Source organism: Saccopteryx bilineata, chromosome 11, assembly GCF_036850765.1.
Source record: "Saccopteryx bilineata isolate mSacBil1 chromosome 11, mSacBil1_pri_phased_curated, whole genome shotgun sequence".
NCBI lineage: Eukaryota > Metazoa > Chordata > Mammalia > Chiroptera > Emballonuridae > Saccopteryx > Saccopteryx bilineata.
In genome coordinates, this window is record NC_089500.1 from 23,267,449 (window position 1) to 23,291,963 (window position 24,515).

Below are 24,515 nucleotides of genomic sequence, written 5' to 3' on the forward strand. Positions count from 1 at the left end.
GAGTCAGAAAGAAGGATAGATAGGGACAGACAGACAAGAATGGAGAGAGATGAGAAGCATAAATCATCAGTTTTTCGTTGGGACTCCTTAGTTGTTCATTGATTGCTTTCTCATATGTGCCTTGACCACGGGCCTTCAGCAGACCGAGTAACCCCTTGCTCGAGCCAGCGACCTTGGGTCCAAGCTGGTGAGCTTTTTTTGGCTCAAGCCAGATGAGCCCAGGCTCAAGCTGGCAACCTCGGGGTCTCGAACCTGGGTCCTTCCGCATCCCAGTCCGACGCTCTATTCACTGCGCCACTACCTGGTCAGGCCATAAATGGTTTTATGGTTAAAGTACAAATCCTTTGTTTAAAACTTGAATGCTATTTACCTCATTATGACTTGAGCATTTTTAAATGTTATGGTCTGGCCTGACCAGGTGGTGGCGCAGTGGATGGAACGTCGAACTGGGATGCGGAGGGACCCAGGTTCGAGACCCCGAGGTCGCCAGCTTGAGCGCGGGCTCATCTGGCTTGAGCAAAGAGCTCACCAGCTTGGACCCAAGGTTGCTGGCTCCAGCAGGGGGTTACTTGGTCTGCTGGAGGCCCACGGTCAAGGCACATGTGAGAAAGCAATCAATGAACAACTAAGAAGTCGCAACGAGAAACTGATGATTGATGCTTCTCATCACTCTCCGTTCCTGTCTGTCTGTCCCTGTCTATCTCTGCCTCTGTAAGAAAAAAAAAAAAAAAAAAATTAAAAAAAATTAAATGTTATGGTCTGTGCCTTTGGGAGGTTTGCTGGGTGCTTGGATCTACTTACCCCTTCTTTTTCATCTCCTGTCCCAACCAGGACTCCAAGACCAGGTCTATGTATTTTCAAGGCTTAGCTTCTCTTATTCTTCCCTGGAACAGCCTCCCTCCCATTATTCCTCTTAATCCTAATCAGCTTATTTTCTTTTTTGGCTTTTACTTTTGTGAGGTCTAATTTACATAAGATAAAGTACACAAATGAATGAGTTTTGAAAACTGCATATACCTGTACAATGTATACCTCTGTAGAAAGATCTTGATAAGAATGTGGGTCACATGGGTGTAACATTTCCATACTCCAGGAAGTTCCCAAATGGCTCTTTCCAGTCCACCCTTCCTGACTCAGGCAATCAATGTTCCTTTTTTTTTTTTTTTTGAGAGAGAGAGTGAGAGAGAAACAGGAAGGGAGAGAGATGAGAAGTATTAACTTGTAGTTGTGTCACTTTAGTTGTTCACTGATTGCTTCCTCATATGTGCCTTGACTGGGGGGCTCCAGCTGAGCCATTGACCTTGGGCTCAAGCCAGAGACCTTGAGCTTCAAGCCACTGACCTTGGGGTCAAGCTAGCAACCTTAGGTTTCAAGCCAGTGACCTTTGGGCTCAAGCTAGGACCCTGCTGGGACCCTGCGCTCAAGCTGGTGAGCCTGCCCTATGCCAGATGAACTTGAGCTCATGCCAGCGACCTTGGGGCTTTGAACCCGTGACCTCAGCGTTCCGGGTCAATGCTCTATCCACTGTGCCACTACTGGTCAGGTAGACAATCAATGTTCTTACTTCTTTTATCATAGAAATAAATTCCTACAACTGCTTGCCTGTCCTATAATTTCATATGAGTGAGATCATACAGTAAATACACTTTGTGTCTAGCATTTTTCATTAGCGTAACATTTTTGTGATTCATTCATGTTATTTCCTTTTTATTGCTGTGTCGTATTCCATTGTGTAAATAAACCACAAATTGTTTATTATTCATGTACAAGTCTTTTGTGGACATATGTTTTCATTTTACTGGGTAAATGCTTATGAGTAAAACTTTGAATCATAAGGTATGTGTATGTTTAGCTTTTAAAGAAATTGTTGACTGTACCAGTTTTACACTCCCATCAGCAATGCATGAGAGTTGATAGTTCAGCCTCCTTGCCGACATTCAATATTGACTTTTTAATTTTAGCTGTTCTAATTTTAGCTGTTCTAGTAGTCATGAAGTAAATATCATTGTGACTTTAATTTGAATTTCCCTGTGATGTTATGCAACTTTTCATGAACTTTTTGGCCGAAGGATTATATGAAGTATCTTTTCATGAAATGTTTATGAAGTTCAAATATTATGCCCAGTCTTTATTGGGTTGCTTAATTCATGCTACCCTCAAATAAACTCAATTTTACTCTCCCTTCCAGTAAACATATGTGCACTTTATTTCTTTATTCTTGCCTTATTTCCTCCTTATTAGGAAGAAAGTGTTCAGTCTTTCACTATTAAGTAGGCTTCTTGTAGGTTTCTTGTAGAATCCCTTTGTCAGATTGAGGGCATTGTAATTTGTGTTTTTTCTCTTGCTCTCATTTTTTGATCAACCTAGATATGGATTTACCCATTTTATTAAACTTTCAAAAGACAAATTTTTGGTTTTATTTATATTCTCTACTCTGTGTCCATTTCTATTTCATTGTGTTCCTCTATTTTTATTTCCTTTCTTCTGCTTACGATAGATTTGATTTGTTCTCCTTTTCCTAATTCCATCAAGTGAAAGCTTAGGTCATTATTTTCTTGTGTGAATCCTAGTCATCTTATTTCTTCTCTTTTCTGATGATCCCAACCCATTCTCAATTTTCTACCTCATTCATTGTATATTATCTCTATATAGTTTTATATACTCTTAGTCTGTACTTTTCCTTGTGCATACACATTTGTTTTGTGCACATGTCTTTTACTGAATCCCTAAATAAATGATAGGCTCCCTGATTGCAAGAACTCTGTCTTATGTTGGCTTTGTAATCTCTTTAGTTCCTTGTCTATAGTTGATATACAATTAACAGATATTTTTCAAGCATCATTAAGCTGGAAGCTACTGTGAGTAATAAAGGTTAGGTATAATCCAGATATATTGATAGTATTCTTTAAGCAGTTAACTACTTTAAAAAATATTAATAATAACACAAAATAATAGATAATGAGAGCTAAATGAGATGACTAGGCATTAAACACTTGAGGCATTCAGAAGGAGTGGAGGCTACAGGGCGAATTACATGAGGAAGACTTCATAGAGGAAATGGGATTAGAACTGGCTCTGAAGCAGAGGTTGGATTTAAGTGAAGAGGAAGAGACGCCATTTTCACTGTGGAAAAAGCATATGCAAAGGCCCTAAGGTAGAAATGTACTCTGCCTGTTTGGAAGACCAGTGTGGGAAAAGCTGGGGAAGAGAAGTAAGATATAATGTGTAGAGGGCTCAAGTTGAGGATACTGGGGTTGTGGGTTTGGCACACTCACTTCTGATGGCCAACCTGCAATGCTATCTTGGTGCTCATGCAGTATTCTTTCCTACTTGGCCCATGCTTTCTTTCTTTCCTTTTTTTTTTAAAATTTATTTATTCATTTTTGGGGGGGGGGAGAGAGAGAGAAGGAGGGGAGGAGCAGGAAACTTCAACTCCCATATGTGCCTTGACTGGGCAAGCCCAGGGTTTTGAACCGGCGACCTCAGTATTCCAGGTCGACGCTTTTATCCACTGCGCCACCACAGGTCAGGCGGCCCATGCTTTCTGAGTAACATAGGAAGGAGTTTCCAGACCAAATCCTCCACAGCTTTGAACTTGGCCTTGGGTATTCTTTGTTTTCTCTTGGGCATTTCCTTTCTTGATTCCCTCTGTAGCTAGTTAGTCTTCTGAAGCAGCAACTCTGGTTTTTTTTTTTTTTTTTTTAAGGTGGTGGCAGCTACAAGCTTGGTCATTTGGTCTGTTTTTAGGAAACTCTGGTCTAGCTCCACCCTCTTTATCTAGTTCAAAGAATCTACACATCCTTAATTTAAAAAAGGGAAACCACATTTTCCAAATGCGTAGCATGAAACAAAGAACCCAAGTGTCTTTCTCTGGAAAGAGTAACGCACTTCTGTCTACAAACCAACATTGATATTGATCCTTTGTACCTATTCATTCACTCAGGAGTTTTTGTTTTCATTGTTTTCTTCTAATACATCTGTCTGGGAGCACAAGGCATTTTTTTTTTTTTTTTAGAGAGAGAGAGGAGTGAGAGAGAGAGAGACAGAGAGAGAGAGAAGGGGGAGGAGCAGGAAGCATCAACTCCCATATGTGCCTTGACCAGGCAAGCCCAAGGTTTCGAACCAGCGACCTCAGTGTTCCAGGTCGACGCTTTATCCCACTGCGCCACCACAGGTCAGGCACAAGGCATTTTTATCCCACAGAATTTTACTGCAGTGCAGCTGGATTTATATTTTTGGCAGGGGGTCGGGGAGGATGGTACATGAAGGAGTGGTCCAAGGCAGTGGTCCCCAACCTTTTTTGGGCCACGAACCAGTTTAATGTCAGAAAATATTTTCACGGACCGGCCTTTAGGGTGGGATGGATAAATGTATCACGTGACCGAGACAAGCGTCAAGAGTGAGTCTTAGATGGATGTAACAGAGGGAATTTGGTCGTTTTTAAAAAACAAAACATCATTCAGACTTAAATATAAATAAAACAGAAATAATGTAAGTTATTTATTCTTTCTCTGCGGACTGGTTCCAAATGGCCCACAGACCGATACCGGCGTGGCCTAGGGGTTGGGGACCACTGGTCCAAGGTGTTGAAAGAGACACAGGCACTTGTAGAAGAGTCAGGAAGACAAGGCTACTAACATGAGGGGCACCAAATAGCAAAGCCAGAAGCTGGGTTCTCTGAGAGCCCAGAGGAGGGAGTACTGGGGCTACTCAGAGGCTCCCAGAAAACTTGGAAGTGGAGGGACTGGATTTGGATTCAGGAGAGGATAACATAAGCAGTAAGCATCGTCTTAGAGTTGCCTCTGAGCAGTGCATTTAGCGGGCAGTAAGGAGCCTATCTAGCTGAGACAGAAGAGTGGGTGTATGGAGGAGGTAGGTGGACAAATGAAGCTTTGGTGGAGGCTATTTTGTAGGCTTCCCAAAGCCTGAATCTATGCTCACACAGTAGCTAGAGTTCAATGGAATTAAATGTATTCCTAACTTAGATTTCTCTATATTTTCGTGTGTAAAATTGGTTGTACTTATAATAATCCATTTGTTAAAATGCAGTTTGAGTGATGGCCAGTTTAGTTTCCGAATGCCGCATTGAAATCAGCCTCAGTTCTTGGCCCTACAGGGTCTTTTTGGGACCTGTCTGGTCAGCTAGGCCATGACAAGTGGAAGCAAGTGGAAGAGAGGAATTCTGCTTCTTCCTGTCCTGGGCCAGGTAGAAAGGTATCTTCAGGTGTCCCCACTTCCACCCTAGGGAAGAACCACACCTCTCTTAGCTGACTGGGAGCTGGGAAGAGATGGTCTGTCTGGGCTGGGCTGGGGTCAGGAGAACTCATACCCGGATACGCCCAACGAACCTTCAAGGGAGGGAAGTCTGAATCAGGCAGCCTGTTGTAAGCATTTGGGGGTAGAAGCTAGGGAGTCAGCCTTACTTAGTAGGGGACACATTAGCAGATATTCTTTAGAATCCCTGCTTTGTTGGTTTGGGGAGCAGAGGGGACTCTGGGTTTTAAAATGTACTGCATCTAGGACTAGCACTTTGGAAGGCTCAGACATCTTCCTCCAACCTCAGAGCACTTACAGAATAAAATAGGAGTAATAGTTTATTTTAAATTTATTATTTTTTATTTTATCTTAATTTTTTTTTTTACTGAGAGAGACAGGAAGGGAGAGAGATGAGAAGCATCAACTCATAGTTGTGGCACCTTAGTTGTTCATTTTGATTGCTTTCTCATGTATGCCTTGACCATGGGGCTCCAGCTGAGCCAGTGACCCCTTGCTCAAGCCAATGACCTTGAGCTCAAGCTAGCGACCACTGCGGTTATGTCTACTAGCCCTCGCTCAAGCCCGCGACCTTGGGGTTTCAAACCTGGGTTCTCAGCGTCTCTGGCTGACACTATCCACTGAGCCACTGCCTGATCGGGCCTAACTTTAAATTAAAAAAAAAAAATTTTTTTTCTTGAGTTGCGTTCAGTGACCCAGTGGGCATGATGGCTGCTAGGCCCCTCCATGCTTCCCAGTGGGAAAACCCGCCTCCTTTCTCACTCCTGGGGCCTGGCTCCTGGCTCAGGGCTGCTTGTCCTTTGAAGCAGTACCCTTGACCCTCAAACAGGGCTGATCAGCCATGAGAAGAAACATCAGGTAGGGTCAAGACCTCCTGGTCCTGGCCTGATTACATGAGTGGAGGTCAAACGGGGCCCGGAACCCTATCAGCTTGCCCATCCATGTGCTTCTTGGTCCTCTGTCACTTTCTTCCTCTTTTGTGGCCCTTCAGTTTCATAATTTGAAACACTCTTCCACAGCCCATGCATTCTTACTTCTTCTATTTAGTTTGTCTTGGTCACATCTTGGAGGTAGTGTGTTTCAGGAAGTTCCCATCGCCTGCTTCCCCGTCTCTCAGGCCTCAGGGCTTCCGTTTGCGCTGTTCCTGGTCTGACACAACGTTGTTTCTTTTTCACCAGAGTCCGGACATCCTCAGCACCATTGGCTATGAAACCATCGTCCAGCACCTGAACAACGGCCGCAAGAACTGCAAAGAGTTCGAAGAATTTTTAAAAGAGAGGTACATACTGTTTCCTCTGTGCAGACAGAGGGGACGACAGAATGCTTCCACACAAACGAGGAGCAAGTCACTGCTTCCTGGCTGTTTTTAATGGTTCATGAGACCCTTTGCTGTAGGTTATGGGGTGCTCCTCAAATGTAAATGATGTCTCTATTCTAAAGCTCTTAGAAACCAGTTGAAGAGATAAGATTTATGGATGAAACAGCAAACAAAACATAATAAATATAATAAAACGTTAAGTTGTTTGATACACAGGACACTGAAAGACCTCACAGGAGATGGGAACTGTGAAGGACTGGACAAAAAAGGGGGAGTGGGGGCTTCATGGAGGAAGAGATCGTTGAGGTGGTCCTGCTAGGGTAAGGCGTGTTTGATAGGTGGAGGGGTATCCAGGTATCTGTGGGGAGCAGCAAGCTAGAAGATGAGAATGGGTAATTATTTATTTATTTATTTATTTATTATTTTTTTTTGTATTTTTCTTTTTTTAATTTTTTTTTATTTTACTATTTTTATTTTTTAAGTGAGAGGAGGGGAGATAGTGAAACAGTCTCACACACCCCAACTGGGATCCACATTTTTTTTTTTTTTTGCATAAAACAGACATTTTAAAATTAGAAAATGATAAATACACCTGAATATTACTCCAAATTAGCAGTTTTGATTGATATTTAGTTCTACTAAATGAGTATTTTTTCTTACAATTATTATTAAAAATTAATAGGTATGTAAGCATAATTACAATATAAAATATTACAAATGTTTTTATTATGCATTTATCATATTATAGTGCATTATTGTTGCAATTTGTATTTTTCTGAAGCTGGAAACGGGGAGGCAGTCAGACAGACTCCCGCATGCGCCTGACCAGGATCCACCCGGCACGCCCACCAGGGGGCATGCTCTGCCCATCCGGAGGAGCGTCGCTCTGTTGTGACCAGAGCTGGTCTAGTGCCTGAGGCAGAGGCCCTGGAGCCATCCCCAGTGCTCGGGCCATCTCTGTTCCAATAGAGCCTTGGCTACGGGAGGGGAAGAGAGAGACACAGAGGAAGGAGAGGGGGAGGGGCAGAGAAGCAGATGAGCGCTTCTCCTGTGTGCCCTGGCGGGGAATCGAACCCGGGACTTCCGCAGACCAGGCTGACGCTCTACCACTGAGCAAACCAGCCAGGGCCAAGAATGGGTAATTTTTAATTAACCCATCACATTGATGTCATGACCTACAGTTTGAAAAACATAAGTCCAAATAGAACCCCAAAGCTAAGATCTCACTTTTAAAATGTTTCACAAAACTATATGGGAAAGAGGGTGACATATATGCAAATGAAAACTAATTAAATATTCATACTGTATTTCTAGTACATGGTTATTTTTCTCCAGAAGTTTCATAACAAACATAACCAGTCTCACATGTGCTCTGATTTTGAAGAAGAATCTGCTGGCCTCAGGTCGGAGGGTCAGATATGTATATGTGCCCTGAGTGTGGGGATTTGAGGCCCCCAAGCAAGTGACCTGCCTGGTCTTTGGCCTTCCTTTCCTGGTGGTATGCTTACTAGAAGGAGGCTGCTGTCACCAAGGACAGAGCATGCGTTCTCCCACTGTGTCCTGTACAGGGCTAATTTATGTGAAGAAGTGCCATCCTCTTCAGGGTTTGGAGGTCTAGCCTCTCTTCTTGCTCTGGTAGGTGCGGCGTGCTTATGGGCCAGGGACTCAGTCTGCTGAGTCTGGGCCCATAGTCTAATATTGCTGAAAAGTCATCCTTGGATCTTCAGCATTAGTTTACTGAGCTGTCATAAATTTCATGTGGCACCATGGCATATTCATGTTAACTAGAGGCAATGCACACACAAACACAGGGACAAAGATGCCAACAATCTGTCATATATGTTATTTATTATTTGGAGTTCATCAAGTGGGACACACATACAACATTTTTAGGATATGTGGCTAAGCATGTCCTATATCCTAGTTTTGTGACACCCACACCCCTCTTGCCCAAATGTCAAAGTTTTCCCATCGACCTCTCTGGAACTTCTAGCAGCTCAACCTTGATTGTACCCAGATGGATTGCAGTCAATCCATTCACACTCATTTGCAGACAGATCAATCACCTCAATGCAAGGTGTAGTGTCAGATGCTACTCCGGAGTGGACCAGGTTCGGAGTACCTGGTGAGCTCGTGCTCAAGCTAGAGAGCTCGGGGTAGCGAACCTGGGTCCTCCGCATCTTGCCTTTCTTGCATCTATATATGGCTGATCTCTGGGCCATGTCTCAGTATGTGCTCTGTAGCCAATCTGTCCCCAGTAAGTTCTGAATGACTTACTGTAACACAAGAAGTAAGTAACAAAACAGAGTACCAAACAATCCATCAGTATATTGTAAATGTGTCTAGTTTTACCTTCTAACCAGCTGGAAAGTCATGGGGAAGACATAGAGGATGAGAACATACCAACATCTGAGTGGCTTCCTAAGAACAACCACACATGGAGCATCTGCTGTGTGTTGTGCCAGGAGATTAGTCTCAGTGTCTCTGTTACTGTAACATTGAGGTTTATACAGCTCTTTGAAATATTCCCCTTTGACACACATCAACTGCATGAGGTATTATGACTTCCATTGTCTTTGCATGAAAGTGTAACTTTTTAAATGAAGTTGATAAATAATTAAATAACCATGCGAACCCAGAAAGTGACAGAATCCAGAACATCTCCAGAGGAATTTTTTTTTTTTTTTTTTTTTTTACAGAGACAGAGAGAGATTCAGAGAGAGGGATAGATAGGACTGGAGAGAGATGAGAAGCATCAATTATTAGTTTTTCATTGCAACACCTTAGTTGTTCATTGATTGCTTTCTCATATGTGCCTTGACTGTGGGGCTACAGCAGACCGAGTAACCCCTTGCTTGAGCCAGCGACCTTGGGTCCAAGCTGGTGAGCTCGTGCTCAAGCTAGAGAGCTCGGGGTAGCGAACCTGGGTCCTTCGCATCCCAGTCTGACGTTCTATCCACTGCGCCACCGCCTGGTCAGGCTCCAGAGGCATCTTATACAGACCTTCTGTTTGACTCATCAACTCTGGGCAGAAGGGCAGGTGGCTTTCTGGAAGGATAAGCTTGTTCCTTGCAGAGACCTTGTCTAGCTACCTTTTCTTTTTGCTTCATACGTTCTCACCCATTTCCACTCTCTCTGTTCCAGTCAGACGGGTTTATTAGTGGGCATGCTTTGTTGGATGTTGCTGCCTCTACATCTTTACTCCATTATTCCCTACTTGGAATATCCCCCTTTGTCCTGTATGCTTAAGTAAATTCTCCCCATCCTTCAAAGTCCAGACCAAAATTTTCTTTTTCTTTTTCTTTAAAAGAAGCATCTCTATAGTCTCCTAATATGATGCATGGCACCTAGTGGATATTTAATAAATGAAAAATTGATGAACAAATGATGAGGGAAATTCGGATAAATGGTAGGAGGGTGACCTAGTAAAGGCTTACCTATATCAGGGTGATTCTTGCAAAGTGCTAGTGATTCCTTCATTGGCTGTAGGCCTGGGGACTACACTGTTGCCCATTTGCTGGGGGTGGGAGGGATAGCCCCTCAATTTCACAGTTGTTCCGCTAATATCATGAGGAGGAAGCTGTAGTCTCATCTCCATAAAACCCCTTCATTGCCCAAAGAGCACACCGTTGTTCCTGCTGGAACTCATTTCCTGCCGGGTTCTAGGACTTCCCCTGGGGAGCAGACGCTGCCTATGGTGTGTTCAGATTCCTGGTGCCTTAATGTTAGAAGAAAGCAATTTAATAACTTCTCTTCCTGATAACCATAAAAGATTATTGAGAATTCTTTTTAAAATTTTTTAAATTTTAATTGAATGTGATTATATGGCTTCAAGTGTCCCACTCAATGTAACACTTTCTGTGCCCCCCAGTGCACCCCCATGCCCCACGTGAAGTCTCTTTACATTCCCATTTTATGCCCTTTGCCTCCCCTTATTGAGAACTCTTAATGCATATAATTTTGAAAGGATAAAATATGTCCATATTTAAAATATACACATATATACTTTTTAAGTAAAAAAGGCCTTAACATCTTTTTTACATGTAAAAGTATTAAATGTTCCCGGTAGAGAGTCATCAATTTTGATATAGAGCAGAGCTTGTCCATGTCTGCAGTTTTGCTTTCTGTGGTCCCCATTACTCAGTCAATTGCAATCTGAAAATATTAAATGGAAAATTCCAGAAATAAACAATTTATAAGTTTTAAATGCACACTGATCTGAGTAGTGTGATGAACTCGCACACCATCTTGCTCTGTCTCACCTGGGATGTGAACCAGCCTTTTGTCCAGCATACCACGCTGTATACACTCCCTGCCTCTGAGTTGCTCAGTAGCTATCTGAGTTATCAGATTGACCCTTATGGTATCACAGCGCTTGTGTTCAAGTAACCTTTACTTTACCTAATAATGGCCCCAAAGCATGAGGGTAGTGATGCTGGCAATTCAGATATGCCAAAGAGAAGCTATAAAGTGCTTCCTTTAAGTGAAAATGTATAGATGTATAGAAAAATATATATACATATAGGGTTTGGCACTCTCCATGATTTCAGGCATCCACTGGGGGTCTTGGACACAACATGGAGATGCTGACACAGGGCAGTGAGGAGAGGAAAAAGGGGGAATAGGGGGTGTACTTACCGCTTTAACAGACTCATTCCACAGCAAGTAATTATCAGTTGTTTTTGTGAGACATGCTGACTGCAGAGTTTATATTCTGAAATTTCCCTCTTTAGTATAATTAGTTGTGTATTTTATTTTATTTTTTAATTTTTATCTATTTATTTATTTATTTGTATTTTTCTGAAGCTGGAAATGGGGAGGCAGTCAGACAGACTCCCGCATGCGCCCAACCGGGATCCACCCGGCACGCCCTGCCCATCCGGGGCATCGCTCTGTTGCGACCAGAGCCCCTCTAGTGCCTGGGGCAGAGGCCATGGAGCCAGCCCCAGCACCTGGGCCATCTTTTGCTCCAATGGAGCCTCTGCTGTGGGAGGGGAAGAGAGAGACAGAGAGGAAGGAGAGGGGGAGGGGTGGAGAAGCAGATGGGCGCTTCTCCTGTGTGCCCTGGCCGGGAATCGAACCCTGGACTTCCGCATGCCAGGCTGACGCCCTACCACTGAGCCAACTGGCCAGGGCCTAGTTGTGTGTTTTAATTGACTGTAAATGAGGACCTCTATAGGAGGGTGAACGGGTACTCTTTTTTTTTTTTTACAGAGACAGAAAGAGTCAGAGAGAGGGATAAATAGGGACAGACAGACAGGATCAGAGAGAGATCAGAAGCATCAATCATTAGTTTTTCATTGTGATACTTTAGTTGTTCATTGATTGCTTTCTCATATGTGCCTTGACTGGGGCTACAGCAGACCGAGTAACCCCTTGAATCCAAGCTGGTGAGCTTTTGCTCAAACCAGATGAGCCTGCGCTCAAGCTGACAACCTCAGGGTCTTGAACTTGGGTCCTCCGCATCCCAGTCCGACGCTCTATCCACTGTGCCACCGCCTGGTCAGGCTGAACGGGTACTCTTAAAGAGGATGGAAGGAGGAGGGATGGGTCTCAGGAATGCATTTGATGGAAATACCTCTTACTCCACTAAAGCCGCCCAAAATAGACATATATCCTTGGATCATAGTTCTGAAATTTTAATCTGAATGTACTAGCTTGTGCTGGCCAGGGGGCTATGCTTGGGGTTTTGTTGTAATATTTATGCTAGGGACTTCTAGTTGAAGAAGACCACCTCAGGGATAAAGGCCACTGGCCTTCTTACAATTCTTGCCCGTTAGGGAGTTCTGTATTGTAGAGAATGGTATTATCTCTGTGCTACTCTCAATGGTGTAGTTTTGCCTTTAAGAGAAGTGCCATGTGTCTTAGCAAAGTGTCAGCCCTGAGAAGGACTTTATAACCCTCTCATCTGTTCCTCTTAGGGCATCAATCGAAGAGAAATATGGCAAAGACCTGCTCAACCTCTCTAGGAAGAAACCATGTGGACAGTCTGAAATCAAGTACGTGCCATATTTTCTTCTGGTTTTTAGATTGGCTTGTACTGCCAGGAACCCCCATCACTTTAGCAGACAGAGTTGGCTAGTATGGTGAAGTGTCTTGGATGAAAACTAGTTCTATTTTTTAAAATTATTATTCCCAGTTGTGAAAAATATGGCAAAATAGAAAGAAGCTTAAAATGAACTATGAAGCTACAACCCATTATTAATATTTTCTAAGTTTTTTTTTAAGTCCTTTTCTTTCTTTTTTTATTAAGTGAGATGTGGGGAGGCAGATCGACAGGCTCCCGCATGCACTTCAACCCGGATCCACCTGGCAAGCCCCCTATGGTGTTATGCTCTGCCAATCTGGGGCTGTTGCTCTGTTGTTTGGCAACCAAATTATTTATTGCCTGAGGCAAGGCCATGGAGCCATCCTCAGCACCTGGGGCCAACTTGCTCGAACCATTCAAGCTATGGCTACAGGAGAGAGAGAGAGAGAAGGGAAAGAGAGAGAAGGGAGAGGGGTGGGGAAGCAGATGGTCACTTCTCCTCTGTGCCCTGACCAGAAATAGAACCCAGGACTTCCACATGCCAGGCCAAAGCTCTACCACTGAGCCAACTGGCCAGGGCTTTGAAGTCCTTTTCTGTACTTTTTCATAGGTGGGATTGCATTATATATAATTTTATACTTGAAATTTAATAGAGAGGCTTATAGACACACATACCTATGTACATATACATAGTTTGTGATAGCTACAGGAGACTATCTTTGCACCATTTTATAGTTCTCACCACCCATATGAGATTTCCATTTTTTCCTTTTTTTTATTTTGGTGACAGATATAGAGAGAGGGACAGGGACAGACAGACAGGAAGGGAGAGAGATGAGAAGCATCAATTCTTTATTGCGACACCTTAGTTGTTCATTGATTGCTTTCTCATATGTGCCTTGAGGGGGTGCTATAGCAGACCAAGTGACCCCTTGCTCAAGCCAGCAACTTTAGGCTCAAGCTGGTGACCCTTGCTCAAACCAGATGAGCCTGCACTCAAGCTGGTGACCTTGGGGCCTCGAACCTGGGTCCTCCACATCCCAGTCTGATGCTCTATCGACTGTACCACCGCATAGTTGGGCATCCATGTGAGATTTTTGTACCACAGTTATTTTTCCATCATTCCTGGCTTTATGGGCAGTCAGCCATACATGAACCTATATTTAGAACAGCTTTGTAATTGGCTTAATGCTCTTTAATGTCATCATTTTGAAATTCTAAATAATTCTAAACAAGGGGGTCCCAAGTTTTCATTTTGCCTCACAACTTTTGTGGCTGGTTCTATGCATATGGAAATTTCTAGATTCTTATTCAAAACAAGCATGTTGGAGTGAGTTGGGAGAACTAGTTCAGACAGAACTCTGCAGGCCTTTACAGACCCAAGCATACATAATACATACTGACGTGTGTACTGCTTTAGCTGTGCTATAGACATCTGCATGGAGGTCCGTGGCCTCTCAGAGGTCTGAATGGAGCCATACAAGATATTGTTCATTTTGACCAGTGGTCGTGCAGTGGATAGAGCATCAACCCGGAATGCTGAGGTCCCTGGTTTGAAACACTGAGGTCACCATCTTGAACATGAGCTCATGAGCTTGAGTGCAGGGTCACTGGCTTGAGCCAAGGATCATCAACATGATCCTAAGGTTGCTGGCTTGAAGCCCAAGATTGCTAGCTTAAGCCCAAGGTTGCTGGCTTGAGCAAGGGGTCACTCGCTTGGCTTGAGCCCCCTGGTCAAGGCACATATGAGAAGCAATCAATAAACAACTAAAGTGAAGCAGCTATGAGTTGATGTTTCTTATCTCTCTCCTTTCTTTCTCTCTCTCTCTCCCCCTCTAAAAAAACCAAAAAAACAAAAGAAACAAAAAACTCATGCACTCCTAATCTTCAAAGAAAAACATTGGGAGATAGTTAAAATATTAATAAATACATAAGCCTAAAATTATTGTACAAGGATAATTTGTTTTTTGACTTACTGATTATATGTTACTTTTGGTGTTGTAAATGAAAAATTTAAAAATACACTGTATTTTGTTTGTAAAAGACAAACATAAGGAACTGATCACTTAGATTTCATGATTAACTACATTTGCCATATTTTCTTTTATTTATTTTTTTAAAATTGAATTTATCGGGGGTGATACTGTTTAACAAAATTATATAGGTTTCCTGGAATCAGCTATTTCTCAAAGTATGCTTAGTTCCTTTTAGTGATTATGCAATCGTGTTTAGAGATAAAAGTAAGTGCTAGTGTTGGTCATTGTCACAGAGATGCACTTCTTTTTAGGTTCTTTCAGGGGTCAAAGTTTAGTAGCATGAGTTCATATTGATATTTCCAATTCCAACTTCACTTTGTAGGGTTTTACTTTGCCTCCTTAATTTTACATTTATTTCCTCATAAGCAGAAAATCTTGGTTCTTGACAATATTAGCATAATTATTTGGTTTATATGACAGTGTCAATATGCTACTAACAATAAAACTTGTGAATAATGTTTAACATTTCTTTGCAATTCTTTTTGGTATTAGGCTATATTTTACTAAGAATACTGTGTCCTAAGTTCTCAAAATAGTAATTTTCTCCGTGTGATTATAAAACCAATTTTGTATTAGTTAAGTTCATTTCAGTTTGTTTTAAATTTTAAGGATTCTTTTCCCTGTTTGATTTAGTTTCATTTTTTGAATATGTAAACCATTTACATGTTCACAGGTCAACACTGCATAAACTTAGACAAGTTGCATTGTCATTCCAGCAGGGTTTAGCTAATGTCAGAGGAGATTAATGAGTCACCTGACTATCCCCCCCCCCTCAAAAAAAACCCCAAACAAACACAATGTTTATTTATAAAATAAATAAGCTGTTAGGGAAAATATCTAAAAACTTTTGAGGTAATGTGATGCATCATAGGCACAGTCTCTCAGACAGTACATCTTGGAAAAGATATTTAGTAGAATGCATCTGATCCAAAATAGTATTTCTTACATTCTTACACATTTTACTTGTAACTGAGTAAACTCATGGAGAGACTATGGCACTGTTCTCTTCTGGTTTGTTATAAAAGCCAGTCAGTTTTCCTTCTAAGAGTGTACACCTCAAAGGAAGATACGCAGGATGTGAGACCTGGGGACTGTGTGGCCAAAGTTGAAGTGAAAGAACATTTAGGTGACTTATGTTTTTGTCACCTTCAGGACGATCTCTAGGAAGATGCCCTACATGAGAGTGAGTGACTTAGCTTATCCATGGGTTAGGTAGGGTTTATTGCCTCATCAGCCACCCCAAGGGCTCTGGCCTTTGATGGGTCTTATTAGGGTTTAAGGCCCAAGTGCTTATTAAAAGGGAGGCAGACTCTTTTCTTTCTGCACAGTAATGAACACCAAGGAGACGAGGAGATGAGGTTGCCAGGCCACCACCCCAACATTTAGATTCTATTCCCCGATGGCCATCATGTCTCGAACACAGGAAATAGCAAGTGATGATGTGAGACAATAGAGATAATGACAAAGCAAAGGGACACTGGGGATGCCCTTCTAGTGGCCCTTCAGTTGGTCACTTAGAGTGATAGAAAAATTTTAGACCCTGAACAGACTATCTATAAGGCTGGATCTCAACTCCATGACTCTCGATAAGGCAAGACTTGGGGTTGTGACCGCTGACATATCTGTCTTTATTTCTCATTAATTCCCGTAATAAGTCCACTCTTCGCTGACACTCATTTGTCCTTCTGGACTATTGCTGTGTTTGTTTAAATATGGTCACTTTTCTAGTGCACTGGGTTCCTCAAAAAAGTGTACTAGAAGGTGGGTAAAGTGAGTGGAGAATGTGCAGTAATGTTTTTCTTCTGGGTGTGTTTGTAACAATTGGAAATGTTTGTGTGGGAAAAGGCAGGGAGAAATAAGAACGCTTTGTTTGGGGATGAATAAACAGAGCAGGGAAAGTGAGGAGCTAAAAAGAAGGGGCCAAATGGAAAACTACAAGGGCTTTTACTTTGCAAAATAGTGGGACTTGCCACATGCATATTTACATATAGAAAATGACCCATGATCCTATGCTGTTATGGCTAGGGCATCATGAAGCCACAAGTCCCATGTCTACTTCAGTGGCTGGAGTGAACCCAGTGATATCTGCTTCCATGAAGGCAGCAATGAACAAGGAAATTACCAGAGCCAAGTCACTTCAGAATGAGGTTTCCTTTAGGGAGGTTGGGAGACAACTTAGACCATGGCCAAGTGGGAGTATAAGGGAGGAGGAGCCAGGAACTATAAGAAAGAGAAAGAGGAAGATGGAAAGAAGGTATGAATCGTGGTTATCTCCAGGAAACTGTGAGATAAATGTGTATTGCTTTTAAGAGGCTAACTTTATGGTAGTCTGTTATTAGCAATAAAAAACACTAATACAGTGTGGTTCACGTCTGTCTCCTCCATTAGACTCTGAGGTCTGTCTTGTACCATTGAATCACCAACATTTAACACAATGCCTGACCCTAGTTTGTACTCAATAAATATGTGATGATTGATGAATGATGAAAAAGGAGGTGATCAGGAGCCCAAGTCTGAACCCTTCCTTTTTTGGCTTATAGCCATATTTCTAATTATTATGCTTTAAAGAATGACTCTTACTCTTGGAAAAAATGGACCATAGCTCCTAAATTATCTTCGGGGGAAATTAAATGTAAAAAAATTTGGGATCTTGCTCTACCCAGGTGGACAGGGAAGAATTACAGATGCTTGTGCTCAAGATTAAGAGTGTAAGAAAGGGGGCCCTGGCCTGTTGGCTCAATGGTAGAGCATTGGCCTGGGCGCGTGGAAGTCCTGGGTTCAGTTCCTGGTGAGGGCACACAGGAGAAGTGCCCATCTGCTTCTCCACCCTTCCCCCTCTCCTTCCTCTCTATCTCTTTCTTCCTGTCCCACAGCCAAGGCTCCATTGGAACAAAGTTGGCCCGGGTGCTGAGGATGGCTCCATGGTCTCCACCTCAGGTGCTAGAATGGTTCTGGTCACAATGGAGCAATGCCCCAGATGGGTAGAGAATTGCCCCCTAGTGGGCTTGTCGGGTGGATCCTGGTTGAGTGCGTGTGGGAGTCTGTCTGTCTGCCTCCCCGCTTCTCACTTCGGAAAAATACAAAACAAAAAAAAACACAAAAAACAAAAACAAAAAAGAAAAAGAGTGTAAGAAAGGGGAAACTGGACTGAAGAAGTCTTGATCTCTTGCTGTCTTCTCAAGTTAGGGGTGAAGATGAGTCTGTAGTCTAAGATTTGGGCTGAGAGGAGCACGCAGTGGCATTATGTAGTAAGACTGTACAGCCAATTTCCAGAACTTGACATTATCTATGCACTTGTTTTTTAGCAACTTGAAGCGGGCCCTTGAAGTCTTCAAGCAGCGTAAGTGATTCTTTAGAAATGTATTTGCCGTCCTTGGCAGCTCTGTGTCTGCCATCAAAGGTGGGTTTGCATTTGAACAGCAATCTCATATTGGGTGAAAGAAATGAAAGGAACTTCTAAGGTAAGAAACAGCTCTGTAGAGCCAAAGTGAGCTGGAGAACCCTCCATATCTGCATATCAGGATGAGTGCTGGAGGTCCCCAGGGCAGTGGTTCTCACACTTGAAGTCCAGGGTGAGGCCCTGGCACATTGGTCTTCATGGGGTCCTGTCCAGTGATAATACTCCCAGGCCTGTTACTCAGGTTCTCTTAAGGCTTTCTGTTCTTCAGAATATTTGGTGTTTCCAAACTACTTGGTAACATAGTATGTACACATGCTGAAAGTGTTTGTGTAGCCAGTTGACTGGTTCTAGACCTTTGTAAAGGTAAGCTACATAAGTATTCATCTTAACTTTTCCATAGAAGATATCCTTCTCCCTCTTTAACTCATCAGTGAATACATTTTTAAAGATATGGTCAGTATCTTTTCATGTTTCTTTCTTTTTAGCAAGAGAGACAGAGACAGAGAGAGGGACAGACAGGGACAGACAGACAGGAAGGGAGAGAGATGAGAAACATCAATTCTTTGTTATGGTACCTTAGTTGTTCATTGATTGCTTTCTCATATGTGCCTTGACTGGGGGGCTCCTGCCAAGCCAGTGATCCCTTGCTCAAGTCAGTGACCTTTGGGCTCAAGCCAACAACCATCAGATCATATTGATTATCCCAAGCTTAAGCTAACAATCCCGTGCTCAAGCTGGTGACCTTGGGGTTTCGAACCTGGGTTGTCTGCATCCCAGGCCAACACTCTATCCATTGCACCACCACTTGGTCAGGCTCTTTTCATGTTTCTTATATGTAATGCAAGGCCAACCATGGTGTCAGCATAGGTTGGGTCTCCTAAGCATATATGTTAGTTATTGTTTTCTTTTTTCCAATGAGTAGTTTCATTTTCTTATTTAAAAATATATATTTATATTAAAATTTTTAATGAGACTGCTAATTGTAAAAAAGATAGTAAACACCCTAACTTTTACTTTTTTCTCCTTTTTATTGAATTTATTGGAGTGACACTGATTAACACAACTATACAGGTTTCAAATGCGCAATTCCACACTTCATCTGTACACTGTAATTGTGTGTTCACTACCCCCAGTCAAGTCTCCTTCTATCACAAGTTTTCACCTTTTTTTTTTTTTTTTACAGAGGCAGAGATAGACAGGGACAGACAGACAGGAACAGAGAGAGATGAGAAGCGTCAATCATCAGTTTCTCGTTGCGCGTTGCGACTTCTTAGTTGTTCATTGATTGCTTTCTCACACGTGCCTTGACCGCGGGCCTTCAGCAGACCGAGTAACCCCCTGCTGGAGCCAGCGACCTTGGGTCCAAGCTGGCGAGCTCTTTGCTCAAGCCAGATGAGCCCGCGCGCGACCTCTGGGGTCTCGAACCTGGGTCCTTCCGCATCCCAGTCCGACGCTCTATCCACTGCGCCACCGCCTGGTCAGGCAGTTTTCACCTTTTAATGCTAAGCAGTTATTGGTAAATATTGCTCTAACATTTTTATACATCACACACATTTATGTATGTATTTATTTATATAAACAAATAGGATCATACCATGGCAGTGCATCAGAATCTATGGGGTAGAGTATATGTTTTTAAATTGTTCTTTAAATGAAAAAATATCAACTTTTAATCATGCTAGCAATTTGGCATATATCTTTCCAGACCATTTTCTATGCATTTAAAACTCAGTTTCTCTCTCCCTCTAATTGAATACATACACATATATACAGAATATATTATATATATCTCCCTATAATTTAGTTCTTTAGTTAACAATGTATCATAGACATCTTTCTACTTCAGTTCATGTGGATCTGCCTCATTTTTTTATTTAAAAAATTTTTAATTCTACAAAATACCCAATTTCTTTCCGAAAGGTTGTATGGCTTTTTCTCCCACCAGCTGTGTTGCTTTACCCCATGCTTGCCAAGACCACGTATTTTCATGCTTCAAAAATTTTGCCAAACTGAGAGGTAAAAAATTATATGTTTCTTTCTGACCTGTGGTAGTACAGTGGATAAAGTGTCCACCTGGAATGCTGAGGTCACCAGTTCGAAACCCCTGGCTTGTCTGGTCAAGGCACATACAAGAAGCAATAACTCTGAGTTGATGTTTCCCACTCTTCCCTGTCCTTGTCTCTCTCCCTTCTCAAAAATCAATCAATAAAAAATATTTTAAAAAGTTATGTTTTAAAATCTTGCATTTTTTCAGTAGTGCTAAGGCTGAATATAATTTCAAATGTTTATTGGCCATTGAGCTGATCTTTTTTACAGTTCGTGTTCTTTAACCACTTTTAATACTGGAACAAATCTATATATATCTATGTATATACATATATACTTATATATTTGTGAAAACTTATAATATAGTTACTCTTTGTTATATAAATTGAAAATAGTTTTCCAGTTTGTCATATATCTTCTAACCTTGTTCAAATGTTCACGTTATCTTGACACAGAAGTTTAAAAAAATTTTTTTAGATCAGATTTATTAGGATTTCTAGCTTAAATGCATGCTTCAATTTGTTTTTGTGGAACAAATAAGATCAAAATATTAGTTTCTCGATTATAGAGGTAAGCCATGCTCATTGCAATGGTTGTAGAAATTAGGGGGAAATCAACAATAATCTTTCTATCCAGAGATAGCTCTCACTAGCCAAAATTTGGATGTATGACTTTCTTTAAAATGCTCAGGCACATGAGATGTTAGAGAACCTTAAAGGTCATCTACTGAGAAATAAAGATCAAATTTGACATTGTGGTGGGTTTAGTAATGTCTCTTTCCATGTAAGCCCCACGAGCTTCTCCCTGACCCTGCACATACAGCTGAGTAGGAACAGTTAGTGGTAGGGGGCTAAGCTGAAGTTTTATTAGCTTTGGTCTTGGTGGCCAGGGCAATGCTGGGCACATGGGCAGGCTCAATAAATGTTGGTGACCAAGTGCAGTTGATTAATTTAATCCCTTGCTCCAGTATTTTGTCTATAATTTTAAGTTTTCTATGTTTGAATTCAGACATATGTAGCTCTTGTTTATTTATGTTTTTAAAATTCTTTTTGCAGAAGTAGACAGTGTGGCACAATGTCACATTCAGCTTGCACAGACGCTGAGAGAAGAGGCCAGGAAGATAGAAGAATTCAGGGAAAAGCAAAAGCTACAACGGAAAAAGGTTTGGTCTACATACGTGTTAAGATCTTGCCTTACGTATGGCAGAATATTCCAGGCCTGTTTGTTCATTAAAGATCTTGGCTCGGCTCCCACCCTCATGCAACTATGCTTTTCTTTTAACCTAGGAGATTGTTTACTGGAACACGTGGAGACTCATGGTTCTGTGCCCACTTATTTCCGAGGCCAGTTCTTTTAAGATTTTTGCCAGATTCATGGACCCAACCTGCTTTTCTTTTCTTTTCATATCTGCTTCCACATACTTAAACTCTGCCTGCAGAGGGGACCCTTTCTTCAGGACAGTCTGGCATATCCAAGCTGGTGGACTCCCAGACCACGCCCCTCCTCCTGGACTGGACAGTAAGGGGTGGGTAGGAATTGAGGGGACTCATAGTCTCCTTGGAGACCGTAATGTAGTCCAACTTCCCTCTTTTACAAATAGAGAAACTGAGGCCCTGGGGAATCCAGCTTCCTTTTGTCTTGAAAGCAGATGTGCATAAGCTCTTTTTCACTGATGGGATTTACTCTGGCCAGCTACATGGAAGGAGCTGGGACAGAGCACCGTAATAACACTGGCAAACATTTGGGAAATACTAGGTGTTACATAGACTAGACCAGCCCTTATTCTGACTCTGTTCTATTTTGCTCCTAAAAGACTTGTATGTTAAGGTTAGTCCAGCAGCTAAGTAGGGGCCTTCTAGAATTTTCTTTTTATGTCTGGTCTCCAGGGCTGGAACCCAGCTTCCCATGGGTACAAGCTCTTCCCTATCTGGCGTGCAGACATTTTCATTCAGGTTTCCACAAGCAGCTCTGCATGGACTTTCTGGAAACCTTTTTTCATCTAGACCCTGCCAAGGTCATTGTCTGCAGTGTCTGTATTCCATAGACAGCCAGTTGGTAGAAGATTGATGCTACCCAAATCGCAATCTCAACAACTTTGCCTGTGGTTTTAAGTCAGTCTATTCCACGTCCTTGGTGGCCACTTGGCATTTGGAGTGGGCAGCAGCATCTTATGAGCCTGGCTGCCTTAACCCTGTTGTCATTTCATGAGAAACTCTTATAGCTCTTCCTCTCTCTAGGAAGGAAAGCTGGAGCGAACATGTAAGGGACACCATATCAAACGCTTTCGCAAAATTCAAGCTTCACATATCAGGTCAGAGGGGGTCCATCTGGCCCAGAGTATTTTTCAGAGCAGATGTGATATGTATATTACACCTACTTATTGGATGCTCCAACTATTTTTGGCTGACATTGCCAGCCCTTCCCACCTCTCTAGAGGAATTATAAATCTTGAGAAGCAAAATGCGTTAGACAACCAAGGTCTCTGCACACATGATTTCCACTAAGAGAAGAGGGTCATTTCCTTACATCTTCAAATGCTCTGGGAAGCCCATGTAAGAGAGAGTTTTGTTAATTTTGCAAGGCTTCTGAAACTTCCCCTTCCAACAAGTTGCAAAGAGTAAATTCTCATAGCTAGAATACCATGTTCTGAATTCTGTTAGGCAAGAGAGCAGCCTGTGCTCAACCAGCTGCTGTAATCCAAGTTCCCTATACATCCAAGTTCCCTATGTAGTGTGTACTCTCCAGAGCAGGAAAATGCCTTCCCAGCTTTCTGGGAGAAGTCCGAAGTTTATTAATACACTTGTAATTACTTGTGTCACAATGAACGCTGGGTTGTACCACTTCCTTATATAGATACTTTTTTTAAAATTCAAACTTTGGGAAAAAATTTGTCAATGCTAACTTCTCATTTCCACTGGTCAAACCCTGCTAACTTTGGTCTTTCACTTTTTGGTAATTACACTTATCAAAGAAAGCCATCAGTTTGTTTCTTTTATTAAGCTGGGACAGTGTTGGGAATGTAGAATGGCTGGTCAGAATTTTAGGGTATACTCTCTTATGCAATGAATGCTCTCTGAGAGTGGTGAACAACGTGGACATGATCATCCTTCTCTCACTGAATGTAAAGCTTGTCCAGATAAGCTAGCAGGACAATGTAATCAGGATAAAGTATGATTAGCCTTAAGTGATAAGGGAGATCAAGGTGCCATCTGAATATGGCAGGGACACCTAATCTGCAGGGCTGCGGAGACCTCCAGGAGGAAGTGACCTTGAAGTTAAAACCAGCAGAGTGAAAGGCAATATAGGTGAGGGTGGTAAGAGATGAGGCTCTCACTCCTGGTGGTTGGCAGGAAGGGAGGAGTCTTAGGAGATATTCTGGGGAGTCTTAATGTTTTGGGGCCTGAGATTTCTTCCCCAGCTCAGCATGTCCTAAGTCTGATAGAGATAGCACATGGTCAGTTATTCTCTGCTCTGGTATCCGCCTAGTTTTACCATCTCAGCTAAGATTGGAATGATCATGGCAGAATTTTGCTTTGCCTGTGTAGAGAGCAATCTCCAAAAAAAGGAGCCTCCTTGGTTACAGAGAATGACACTTCCAGTTTTCAGAACACAGTCTGCATGGGATAGACAGACAAACAGATCACTAAGAAGCTAGTTCCATAATTAGGGCAGGGACATTTGAGTCATTTATAAATTTCTTCTTTCTCTCCCCTTCTGAATTCTCCCCACCCTATAGCAGGGATGATTGTGTGTTTTTGCACTGCTTTGTGTTATCAATAACCAAACAATCAAATTTCCATTGGATTTGCTCGGAGCAGAAAATTTGAGTGCTAAAAGAAGCACTTACCCAAGGAGATCTGAAAGAGAACCCTTGACTTGCTGGGGCCACCATGAGTGGGGTCACCCTATAAGTAAGTAAACCATGGACATGAGGAGACTTAAATGAAGGTGATGTAGCAGGCAAAGCAGGACTTGGAGTCACTGAGTTGCTTTGAGCAAAGGTCACCAATAGTGTGACTTCCGGGGCCCTAGAGGTTATACCTGTTAGGTGAGAGAGGAAGATTGCTGCTCTCTCGGATTCTGCTGATGTACAAATGCCAGCAATCTTTGAAGGCAGAGAGAGGAATGATATGAAGTGAAAAGGTTTGCCTCATAGAACTTGGTAGCCACCTGAGAGGTGCTTGAAGCAGCTGTTATGTAGAACTTAGGGATAAGGAGGACTGGCTTGGGCCATAAACTATAAAATAGTCACAGCTCCCAAACTGGAAGAATGGCATTGTGTATATTCAGATTTAGGAAGGGCCATGGAATAGACCAACATTGCCAATGGATATGCTCCACAGAGCCTGGGAAAATGAGAAACCATTATTAAATGAATAAACTCAGCTCCGCCTCTTGGCAGAGGCAAAGGGG

General features: G+C 42.2%; 1 protein-coding gene across 1 annotated transcript in view; it reads left to right on the forward strand.

Annotated features, from left to right (window-relative positions):
- The window catches only part of PSTPIP2 (proline-serine-threonine phosphatase interacting protein 2), a 77,060-nt gene that overhangs the window by 32,473 nt on the left and 20,072 nt on the right, over positions 1-24,515 (forward strand). The window contains exons 2-5 of the mRNA XM_066247155.1: positions 6,453-6,553; positions 12,514-12,591; positions 17,962-17,996; positions 21,158-21,264. Of these exons, the coding sequence (XP_066103252.1) occupies positions 6,453-6,553; positions 12,514-12,591; positions 17,962-17,996; positions 21,158-21,264 (321 nt within the window). The remainder of the gene's footprint in view (positions 1-6,452; positions 6,554-12,513; positions 12,592-17,961; positions 17,997-21,157; positions 21,265-24,515) is intronic.